Source organism: Rhinolophus ferrumequinum, chromosome 3 (assembly GCF_004115265.2).
Source record: "Rhinolophus ferrumequinum isolate MPI-CBG mRhiFer1 chromosome 3, mRhiFer1_v1.p, whole genome shotgun sequence".
In the NCBI taxonomy this organism is placed as follows: Eukaryota; Metazoa; Chordata; class Mammalia; order Chiroptera; family Rhinolophidae; genus Rhinolophus; species Rhinolophus ferrumequinum.
In genome coordinates, this window is record NC_046286.1 from 20500374 (window position 1) to 20512529 (window position 12156).

Here is a 12156-nt window from a genome sequence, read left to right on the forward strand (position 1 = left end):
CCAGATCGTAAACACTTGGTGACTAACTAGTGTGGTCCTGGGCATTCCGCAAAGCAAGCAGGGAGGTCAACAGAGGAAGGAGGGGCACGTCTGTAAACATTACATCCCTGTCCTTCATCCTGAGGTGGGCACACCCTTCTCCCTCCCCACAAGCCATGTAAGTCTTCCTGATGGTGGTGAGTCACTACAAAGTCTCTGCTTAAAAGTCTCTGTAGAAAGAGAATATCTATACCTTTATAATAAACACGAAGGAACAAACTGATGGCTGATACTCTGCCCCTGCAAAACTCAGGAGCTTTATCAAGAAACCCTCTCCCTACTTCAAAGACAGGGCAACTGAGGCTCAGAGAATTTTGTCCTTCTCACCCTAGGTGTGACTGTCACCTCCACCAACACAAAAGGAACATTATAGAGATCATGTTTGGAGTTTGATAGTTAAAATCTTAAGAAGCCATATAGAAGGTTTCCATCAATAAAGGCCTCCCAGTACTAAAAATTGCACCTATGCGCCCACACACATGCACGTGTGTGTACACACACACACACACACACACACACACAGCCTTTGGTTAGCTCAACTTATTTACAAAGCTGTAAAGTACAAGAGTACCAGCTGTGCCTCACAAGACATGGAGGAGTGACTGCCACTCTTGTCCTCTGACGACTGACAAGCCCACACTCACGGTGTTAGGTCTCAATTCAAGAAACCACCCCCTTTCCACCAATACCAATGGCTTGAGGTTGAGGCCCAACAGTCTGTAAGTTGCACCTGCCGCGTACGTCAGGTTCAAGACCTGACTCCGATCCACAAATAGTTTATCAGCTTTAAGCTACCACACTGTGTGACCTTTGGGAGGACAGGGGACCCTACCTTATTCATCTGCATTCCCAGAGCTCAACAAAATGACACAGCAGGCAGTCAGCACACAACTGCCAATTAAATGAATCCAGAACACTTGAAAATGTATCATTTTCAAGGCTTCTACACATACATTGGCATTCAAAGGTAGCATCTAGAATTCCAACGGGCAGATGTGAAGAAAATGCACTAGACTTGAGTCAGAAGATGCGGGTTCAAGCCTCAAGTTTGCCAAAAATTCACTCTACTGTCCTGGGCAAATCTCCCAGCCTCTGGAGGTGGGGGTCTTATTTGATGACTTCTAGGCTTCGCTTTAGCCCTTAAACTTGTAAAATGCGAAGAAAAGATGTGCCCTTGAGCTATGGCCACAAAATTAACTCGATGATAAGGGCAATGAAAACAAAACAGCCAGAGGCAGCTTTTCTTACACAGATATTGGCTCATAAAAGGCAGTTGTTGTTTTTTTTTTGTAGTAGTAGTCAAAGTCTCTGCCCATTTGCGTATGTTCACATGTGATATACACATATGTGGGTCATTCTCTGTAGTCTCTTCCAGGGAGATGCAAATTTCAATGATTGTTCCAGGCAGAAAAGCCTCCAAGTGGAATAATGACCTACAGACATTACTTCCAGGTAATAAACAGATTCCACTCAGACAAAGAAAAATAAAGCAGCCTGTGGCTACATTCCGTAGACACTCCATTCATGGAAGCACCGGGGCTGAGCTCTAAATGTGAGCCAGACGTGGCTGAATTCTTATTTTGGCTCCAACTCTAATTTGGGGCTGATGGTCTTTGGCCAAGTCTCTCTTCCAGAAGCCAGGCTCTGGATGGGTATGACAACCCCCATAAGCCATCCAGATTACAGGGTAAAGCTAGGAAACCATTTCGCAGCTGTAAGGTGTTGTCAACCGTGAAGACACATGAGAAAAGCCGGCAAAAGGCAAGGTGGCTCAGGTGGAGAGCCATAGAATAGTGCCTCACCTAACCCTGGGCTCCACAACCTCATGGGAGGGCTCCAGAGACCTCAGAGCCCCACGCTCACAATCTGGCTGAAAAGCAAGGAACCTGTGTGAACCTACACATCCAGAAGAGCATCTTGCAAAACTCTTTAAAGCACACAACTAGCTCACAACGTTAACCAGCTGTGACTTAGTTAGATTTGGTTCTCTTCTATGGGGGAACATTTGAGACACTGGAGGTAAATCAAGGCAAAGCATTAGACTGTGTCAAAGATAAAGGTCTGCTCATGAAATAAGAGGCTGTGTCAGGAGCCATGTTAGTAGTTTTACGGTTTTCTTTTCCTTTTTTTCCCCTTTCTTTAACCATTAGGTACCAATGGATACCAGATACACAGCGCTGGATAAAAAGGTTAAGAGATAGCATCAGGAAAGTTCCACCAAAGCCTGCTAATAGTGCTCTCACTGATTAGAAAGCACTTCTGTAGTTTGGGAACTCTAATCCAGTCTTATCAACCCTCCGGCTTTGTCATTTATCAGGGTGGGAACAGGAGGTACATCAGCTATGCCACAGAGTGATTTCTGGGGCCTTTGCCCACGACAAAGCAGATCAAAAAGGAGCTCATGCCTGCCAGAGTGAAGTTTTCACCATAGCAACACATGTTACTCTACAAACAGTCAGAACTAAGACGCTCTGTTGCGACCGGTCTGAACAGTGCCCCCGAGAAAGAAGCAATTGCGGGTTCAGACAACAGAGGGAGCAAGAGAAAAGTGGCCCCTGTTTAGCTTGCGGGGCTGCCTCCTCACGGTTTTTCCTCCTCCAGCACAGCACCTTCTAGTACCCACAGCCTATGTTCTTATAAGATGGATGGCAGAGAAAACAGATGTAGAACTGCCACACCACAGGCTCCCTGAGGAAAAGAGGGACCCCAGGGTAGAACGATCACCCCCTTTGCAACGCAGACGGCTAAGCACTGGAGAACTTAGGGAAAAGGGCTCATCACAAAGCTCAGCACATCTAGAATGAAATAAAGCTGGGGTACCCAACCAGCCGGTCTGATGGGGTACTGGTCATGTACTCACAGATCCGACCCTGAAACCTATAAAGTCATCAGCAGTGTGGCTGTTGAGGCCATCAATTTAATGCCCACATGCCAGGCACAGTACTGGGCACTCAGACAGGTATCAGTCAGGGTTAAAACGTCACTAACACCGCCTTTCTGGATATCACGTTTTGCCAAGGGAAGAAACACGCATAACCAACGTGCCTTATGTTCCATAGGATTGAGTGATGGAGAGAAACTAGTTCCAAAGTTCTGCTCTGCTGCTCCCATCACTGAGCAATGCATGTAAAAATCCAGCCACAGAACAAGGGCACCCAAGAGAATCAGCAACCCTTTCCCGGTTTCCCCTGACTAATTTCTCTAGAACACCACAGATGGACTACGTCAGAGGCTGGAGAGGAAGATGCAGAAAGCCAGAAACTATAAAAGCTGGCAAAGGAATATCTTCCAAAGTGCATTAGATGTTAAGTCAAAGAAAGACAACGTAGGTCCACAGAGGCCCAGCTGTGCCATTTACATACCTCTGTGTATTAACATAAGCAGGGCTGTTTTGTAACACTAATATTAAAGAGACAGGACCAGAAACCTCCCTGTATGATGCTGCCTAGAGGTATGTCTGGGAGGATGTGAACCGGTGCCAAGGAACCCAGGTGCTAACAGGTGTGATGCAATGGACTCCCACTGTACATGCCGCAAACGCAGTGGCCTGCAGTCAGTCAGCAACAGGGAAGAAGGTGGTTCCCGGAGAAAAGGTAGCTCTACACACTTGGCTCTGAAACAATTAAAATGCAAACACCAGCCACTACCCCAAAATTCCTCTACGTCCTAAACCCTTAAGTCAGTCATTAAAGGCCAAACAGGAACCAAACTTACAAATGACGGGCCCAGAATTTTAGAAACATTTCCTTGCTGCAAGACCAGCATTGTCTGAAAATGAGCTTTAAAGTAAACAAAGTTTCTGTCTCTAAATGACATGTTAGAGGTAATGTGTAAGTAGCTTTCTCTCTGTTCCATGAACCCCCTTTTTCTCATTCTGTATTTACTAATGAGAGTTTCCCTCTTTCCCTGCCTGTTTCTGTTTGAAACGTGGCACTGAACGGGACAGTGGAAAGCGAAGGGAAAGAGGGTGGGTGGAGAGACTGCTTTCAAATCACACACACACACACACACACACACACACACACACACACACAACTGGCCTCCCACCCCCTGAAGGATGGCCAGGCCAGACTCCACCTGAGACAGGACTGAAGGACCAAACTGTTGAGTAGAAAACTCCCCTTGTACCACCTCTCGGGAAAGCAGAGTTAAGAAAGAGAAAGCTGGAAGGGAAGGAGGGGGAAAATAAAGCTCCACATTCCTGACATTTTTCAGTGCTGTGGCTGCATACAACAGCTCTATTCCAAATAGCCTGCAGGACAGAAAGAAAACCTGGGTTCAGGGGAAAGAACCTGCCCCCTACATTGGAAATGGGAGAAGGTATCCTAGCATGGCCCAAAACTAAGCCAAAAGGAGGAGAGAGAGTCACCCTTTCATGTGTATTCCCAAAAGGAAGTGATCCCAAAGGAAGGAATGTGGAGTCATCTCCCAGGGGACAGAACTGAAGTCCTGGGGTCCCTGAGGGGGAAATGAAAGCCCCTCAGAACGATGGTGAACTGACTAGTGAACTGGGGAAAGGGCATGGCAAGAATGAGATGGAGACCAGTTAGGACCCAAGCTGAGGCTGCCTGGGGTCAGAGCAGAGGGGCCCAGCTCATTGGCAGAGACTGGGCAGGGGACCCCCGAAGGAGGAGTGGCCAGGAGACTCTCTTTGTGGGAAGAATTATAAATGAGTTTTCCTGACTCAGCTTCTGAATGAAGGAATCCGAGCTGTGCCCAGCTTAGAAACCCAAGAGCCTGCCGCCCTCTCCTCTCTCGTTGTCTGCCCCCTTCCTCTTCCACCTCCTCTGTCCTCACTTCTAGGGAAAAGTGTGTTAAGTGCTGGACTGCTCCCCCCATATGCCTCCCTACATACACACCACACCTCCAAGGGAGAACCCAGAAGACCCTAAGTGACACCTAGTAAGTCCTGTGCTGGGTTATGAAGTTATCACCCCCGACTTCACTCCAAATGTGAAGATGCCCACGTGTGTTTCTCTGAGGTCCCTAGACAAGTACCTGAGCTGTTTCTGCTCTTATATGGTAGGGAGACCAGAGTTCCCAAAATCTGAATTCCCCCAAAATATCTATCTGTGGAGAGTAAGTTGGTAGGACCTACTACGTACCCAGCACAGCAGAACACGCATCCTTCATAAGGGAATTTCAGCACAGCCTTCCTTCTCCCAGATCAGCACATACTGGCAATCCCACAATGCACCTTCCAGAGAAGGAGACTCCTACCCTATAAGCCCAGAAGTGTGGGTCTAAGGTTCTACAGGATGCGGGTAGTGGGAAGAGCGAGTCTGCAGGCACTTCGGCCAGGGCTCTTTCCACACAGGCCCCAGTCCAGTCCCAAGATGGAGAGAAGGGGAGATTTTTTTATTGGTTTGTTTTTTTTCCACCCTGGGACTTTGTCTCTGTCAGGTACTCGGGAGAAAGGGCTCCTAGCACTTTTCAACTCCTACAGAGTTCCAGGTTTAATTTAATCCATTGGACTTTCTAAGACTATAGAGCCAGGGAAGACAGAAGGTACCAAGCTCAAACACAACGCAGCTCTTTTTGAGTAAAGATAAAGCAGGTAGAGACACAGACCTTAACAAATGACAGAAACCGTAGAGACAGCCATAAGGCTACGCAAGAGACTTTGCTGGCTGCAAAGCATGTGGCCATGAGGTCTACAGCTGTCACGTGTGTCTTTCTAACCACGCCCTCCAAGACTGGTGATATGGCATTGGAAGGCCTCTTAGAATGGAGGACAGCAAATAGATACAAATAGGACAGAAATAGGACAGAGGGTACTGGCTGGACAAAACAAATTCTGTCTTAGTTCGTTAAGCTATTATTATGATAAATAATAACAGGGCTTCAGTGGCAAGTGACTTGTATTTTCACATTTGTAGAATCTGTTACGGCTTTTGTTGCTTACGTGATCTCAGTAAACCTTACGATCACCTCATAAGGAAGATAGTTTTTACCAACCTCTTTAACAATGGGGAAACTGAGGCTGTAGGGAAAGAACAGAGGTTGCAGAAAATGAAACTGAGGCTGCAGGGAAAGACTAGTGCCAGAGCAGGGACGGGGACACAGGGACAAAGTCCTTTCCAACATACCATGAGAGCTGTAGAGTGGGAGAAAGGGGGGGCGGGGGGGCTGAAGTAAAGAAGCACTACCCAAAGCTGGAGAGCAGACCCCAATCCTAGTGTCAGGTTTATTTCCTACAGACCCTGAATCCCAGTGAAGCACACATTCTTGGTGGCCATATAAATGTCCCCAGCTTGACGGCAACTTCACGGGCCAATTAGGACCCTAGTCATCGTTAGAGAGGTGACAGGGATCGTAGAGACAGAGATATACAGAAGGAAAAATTAGCCACACTACCTTGTTTCCCTGAAAATAAGACCGGGTCTTATATTAATTTTTGCTCCAAAAGATGCATTAGGGCTTATGGTCAGGGGATGTCTTCCTAAAAAACCATGCTAGGGCTTCTTTTCTGGTTAGGTCTTATTTTCGGGGAAACGTAATAGGAATCCTCCATCTCCAAGGCAGTTTACAAATGGTTACAGCTTCCTAATCCATTCCTGAGAATGCAGATAAGCAACCCTACCCAGAGGGAGGAGAAGGAGAGGCCACAGAGAAGACCACTGTGAGAGTAAGGGGAGTGTCACTCACCTATCTCATTCTTGAGACAAGATATAAGGCAGCAAGCCCTATACTCAGTTTCCTCTAGTTCTCACTTTCGAATATCACAGTTTTCTCCCTCTCTCGGGGGTAGGGAGTCCTTCCCATCAGACGCCTGGGATCCTGACCCCATGGGACTTACAAAGGTCTGTTCTGTGAGGCCTGCACCCGCACACTGCTGTTGGGGGTAGGACCCCATCCTCTCTGCCCTACTCCAACAGTTATGAGAGAATCATCTTCCCCCTAAAAGCAGAGGGTATCCCCACCCCTCTCCTTGGCTCTGTAACGGGGAGAAGCTCTGGGTACACCACAGATGGACCTAATAGAACAGTCCACAGAGTGACAAAAGGTATATAAAAACTGGCCTTTTAGGCAAGAGCAAAAAACAGGGGGAGGGGGCAGGCGGGAGGAAGGCAGAACGGCACTGCTGGGATGGGGCCAGGGCCACACGTGAAGACCCCTAGCACGTCCCAGAGCTAAGGATGCAAAAGACCGAGAAAATCAGGTGGGAGGTGGGAAAGGGTCGGGTTCCCTCCCACTGGAAAAGCCCAGAAGAGCTGGCAGCCACTGCTTGGGAGAGGGAGTTGTGCAATGACCGCGGGTCTGGGAGTCTCCGGGCTTGGCTCCCGGACACCAGAAAGGAAACCCCACTGGTCGGGCCAGGGTGGCAGCGCTGCGGTTGATTCGAGGCCAGGCTTAGGATTCAGGGCTGCAGAGCGAGCTGCAGAATAGAGTAGGTGCCCAAGGGTCCCCGGAGCAGGGCACGGCTGGCACAACGCGGAGCTACGGGTTGGGGGGAGGTGGTGTTTGGGCTGACTAAGAGGCCAAGGGGGGTACAGTGCACAAAGCCGGGGGTGCGGATAACGTACATGGCAGCCCCGCGCTCCAGCTCAGACAAGGACCGCTGGGACCTGCAGGGGTCCGCCGGGCGGCGCACAAGAAAGGGCACCCCCTCCCCAGTTCTCGCTCACCTCGAACATAAGCCCGATGAGGACGCAGAGCACCAGGCAGAAGCCGATGTCCGCATGGTTGTGGATGACGAACTCCTGGCTGAAGAGCGGGTAACTTTTCGTCCTCCTGCGGAAAGCCATGGCAGCGGGCGCGCAGCGGCCGGCGGGGCCCGCACCCTGCGCTCACGAGCCGCCGCGCAAACTTCTCCAGCCCCGGCCCGGTCCGCCCGCCGGCCCGCAGCCCGCTCGCCCTCCCGCCAGCCGGCCTAGCGCCCAAGAACTTCTGGGGCCCGCCCCCTTCCTCCGCCCGCCCCCGCCCCCGCCGCCCGGAACCGCCCCCGGCCGCAGCCCCCTCCCCACCCGCGGCCCGCAACTCTGCGCGCAGGGCTCGCTCCGGCCCCGCCTCCCGCCCGCTTAACCCTCTCGCCGCTGGGGACGCGCTGGGGGCGGGGCTGGCGAGCGCGGGCCCCGTACCCCTGGGCCCCGGCACCCGCTGCTGCGCACCCGCGCTGCACCCCATCGCCTTCTCGGTGCTGCGGCTCGGCCGCCTCCGGTGCTGACCGAGCAGGCCGCAGGGGACGCGGACGCCTGGCCCTGTCCTGCCCGGACAGGAAGTGGGCCCAGGTTTCCCACTCCTCGGCGCCCGCTCCTTCCTCCGCGGGAAGGGAAGGATCGGGAGGCAGCGGGCCCGCGGAGGGGAGGGCCGAACAGCCGGAAACTCCCGGGGTTGCTGGCTGTGGCCCTGGGGCGCTGAGAATAGTGCAGATTCGCCGCAGGGAGGGAATCTGCACGCCGGCCTTCTCGCTGTCCGCAGCGCCCTGCATGGAGGATAGATGAAGGGACGCTTAATCAAGTATTTATTGAGAGCTTGCAGTGAGCTAGGCAGGATTCAGATTGCTGGGATTATGCAGCAAACAAATAAAAAGACTCTGCCTGGGGAGCCTGCGTTCCAAATGTGGGGAGTGGATGGATGGGTGCAGTTTTGCTCTCTTAACTTTTGAGACTTGAACTTGTGTAAATTCGTTTTACACGTCCTACCCAAAGCGTACCTTCAGTATTAATTGATCTGAAGAAGTGGAAGAATAAACACTGACGAAAAAGAAAAAGAACTTTCTCGTTGAAAGTGTTTAATATTAAGTTTTAAAAGTACTCCGGGAAAGGACACAAGGTAGTTTTCATAATTTAATTTATATTGGCAAATAATTGGATTTATTCCCACCAGTAATAAAGGAGTCAACTAAACACTTTTTAGATGTGCAAAAATACAAAATGAACAAAGAACTATTAAATTCTTACTCTTATTAGGCCCATAGTTATTTCACTTCTAAGTAAATACAATTTCTTAAAAAGGGTACAGTGTAGGAAACGTGATTGAGACGGGACTTAAGGAGTCCCTAGATAAATTTTACATCTTGAGTTTCTTGACTCTTCAATATTTAGCATACTGTCTTCAGTCTTTCATTCCTTTAACTAACAAGAAAATGAGAGAGTGATGCCTATATTGAACTAAACCTCATTTAATTTCAAGACTGACCTTTCTTAAAGTTGGACCTTAGTGTTATGAAGAACAGAAAGATCAAGAATTCTGGAGCATCTCAATTTTCCATCTGTGAAGGGGTGTTGCCAACCAAACTTAAACGAATCAGGAGACTTTGGCTAGAAATAAATGATATTTAGTCAAGGGTGTTGGGGTTTGCAAACCAGAAACACAACTGGGCAATACCCAGAGTGTTCCCGAAGAAGAAAGAAAAGCTGAGGGTTCTTACAGTAAAAAGTACGTTCATGAGAAGAATCAGTCCTTCATCCTTAGCTTCTGGAATGGTCTGAGATGGTAATCCTCTAGATGACCAGTGGTCTGGATAGTGGACCTGGATGGAGTGGTCTGGATATGTGTACATTCTTTCTTTAGTCCTTCAGGGGGTAATCGGAGGGTTATCTGAAGGTTTGATGTATATCCAGGCATTGATGCAGGACTGGAAAGTTCAGAAGTTTAAGTTCCCAGGCTATAAAACAAGAATAGAATCATTTCCTCATACCTCAACCTACTTGGTTTTAGTAATTTAGCAGCTTGACTGTAGTGACTCCATTTTATTTCTTTATTCCTTAGTATTCAAATTTTCAAACTGCAGCCATCATTACTAAGTTGAACCCTATGAACTTGGTTTCTTTATAGATCAAAACTGGAATATCGGCATTTCAGATGGTTCAAACTAATAGTTCCCTAGTGTTTCCCCATGAGCATTAATAAAGGACGTTGTGGTGGGAATTTCTTGCAAAAGGTGGGATGTAGTCAACCTCTTAGCATTAAGAGTTTAGGCTGAAAGTCCTGGGAGACAGTTATTACACCTCCACATTTATATATAAGAAACTAAAGAAAAGGAAATAGCTTAACCAGTGCCCATACTGCTGACTGCCAGCCCTGGGCCCTTTCAAATGTAAATGAACAATTAGACATAGGGTCCTTAGATGCATGGTTTGATATTTCACAACCTTGAAACCCTATGGAGGAAATATTAGACGCTTACTTCACAGCCATCTCTAAGTACTAGTTTCAAAACCATCTTCAACCCAAAATGGATCTCTTCCCAACCCCTCTCATCCAATTAGTGATGGAGCCTATGAATTCTGACCTCAGAATCTCCCACCAACTCCCACCTCCACCATTCTTCTCCTGGCCCGCACTCGCTACCCATGGATAGCCTGCCTCTAATCTTATCTTCTCCTTTAACACGCCATTCCATTAGAAACGCCTACTGAGTACCTACCAAGTGCCAGACACTGTGCTAGTTACTGGAGACAGAAACATAAGACAACCCATGTGTCATAGTTTTAAAATACATCCTCAAGTTCTTTGATATTACTCCCTTCAAGAGGTGGCAACCAATCTCCCCACCCCCTTGAGTGTGAACTGGACTTAATGGCTCAGTTATAACAAACAGAATATGGCATAAGTAATGGTGCAACTTCCAAGACTAGGTCATAAGAAGTATTTTGGTTTTCTCCTTTTTCTCATCTTGCATCACTTGCTCTGGGGGATGCCAGCTGCACTGTTGTGAGGATACTCAACCAGCTTTATGGAGAGGTACACATGCAAGGAAGCAGGGCCTCCTGCTGAAAACCAGCACTAACTTGCCAGGCTTGTGAGTGAGCCATCTTGGAAGCAGATCCTCCAGCCCCAGTCAAACCTGCAAATGACTGCAATCCCAGCTGACCTCTTGACTGTAATCTCGTGAGAGACCCTGAGCCAGATCCAGCCAGGTAAGCCACTCCCAAATTCCTGACACAGAGCAATTGTGAGACAATAAACGTCGGCTGTTTTAAGTCATTAAATCTTGTCATTGATTATGCAGCAAGAGGTAACTAGTAACCCTGCCGGAGTTTATAATCTTTTAGAAGAGATAGAGGCATCATTACATGTCACTGTGATGATGGTGACTGAAAGACAAGTTGAAATACACAACCTATGAATGCATAAAAAGGTAAACTTAATTCTGTCTGGGGCATAGGGAAGAGGACATTTGGGCTAGACCTCTATCTAGAAGGATTTTACTGACAGAGAATGCAGAAATGGGGTAGGAGATGAATTATGAAGAGTTAAGGTAGAGCTGGATTGTAACGGTTTTGAATGTCATGATATAAAAGAAGTGGGACTTTCAATGTATACATATATAAGTCATCACATGGTATACTTTAAATATCTTACAATTTTATTTGTCAATTATAACCCAATAAAGCTAAAAAAAAATGTTAGAAAAAAAGGAATTGTGACTTTATTCTGCAAACAATGGGAAGGAATGGGAAGTTTTTATGCATAACCAAATCTGTCTTTAGAGATATTTAAAAGTTTAATTAATTGGATTTGGTGACTGCTTTCCTATAAAAAAATACAGTTGGAGGAGTGAAAACTTTGGACTAGGACAACAAAATGATAGTGGGACCATTAAAAAAAAAAAAATGGACCAACTGAGAAACAGCAGGCGTAAGAGAGGAAGACGGGCCTCAGCTTTGAATAAGTTGGACTTGAGGAGTCATGTGACATCCAAATCAACACTTCAATAGGTCACTTGAAAACTGTTGGATTGGATTTAGGGAGGGAGAACCAGAATTAAAGGTTCATCTGCAATGGGACTGTTGAAGCCATAAGGTTAAGTAAGTATTCCCGGGAGAGTGTGCTGAAATAAGAAAAACCGAGAGGTCAAAATCCAAGGGAACCCAAACATGGAGAAGGGAGGAGGAGGAAAAGGAAAGGGTGGGGTTGGAGGAAGCCATGACACACACATTTCACAAGGGCAAGTTAAATCCGGCAGGAAGAGAATAAGACGAAGCCCCTGAATACAGGCATCACGGCCCTTAAGAGCCCACTCATAACTGGACATTGAATGGGTCTACCAGTGGGTAGAAGATGAGACCAGGAGGAGTGAAAGCTGTCTACTCTTTGAGAAAGTTGGGTGAGACAAAGGGAAATGGATGGTGTTTGGGTGATGTAGAGAATCTAAGGAAGGATCTTTGA

The 12156-nt window shown here is 47.7% G+C and overlaps 1 protein-coding gene across 1 annotated transcript in view; it reads right to left on the reverse strand.

Annotated features, from left to right (window-relative positions):
* The window catches only part of TRAM2 (translocation associated membrane protein 2), a 77332-nt gene extending 69398 nt beyond the window's left edge, over nucleotides 1-7934 (reverse strand). The window contains exon 1 of the mRNA XM_033100112.1: nucleotides 7668-7934. Coding sequence (XP_032956003.1) covers nucleotides 7668-7787 — 120 coding nt within the window. The 5' untranslated portion in view covers nucleotides 7788-7934. The remainder of the gene's footprint in view (nucleotides 1-7667) is intronic.
* Nucleotides 7935-12156: the final 4222 nt, after the last annotated feature.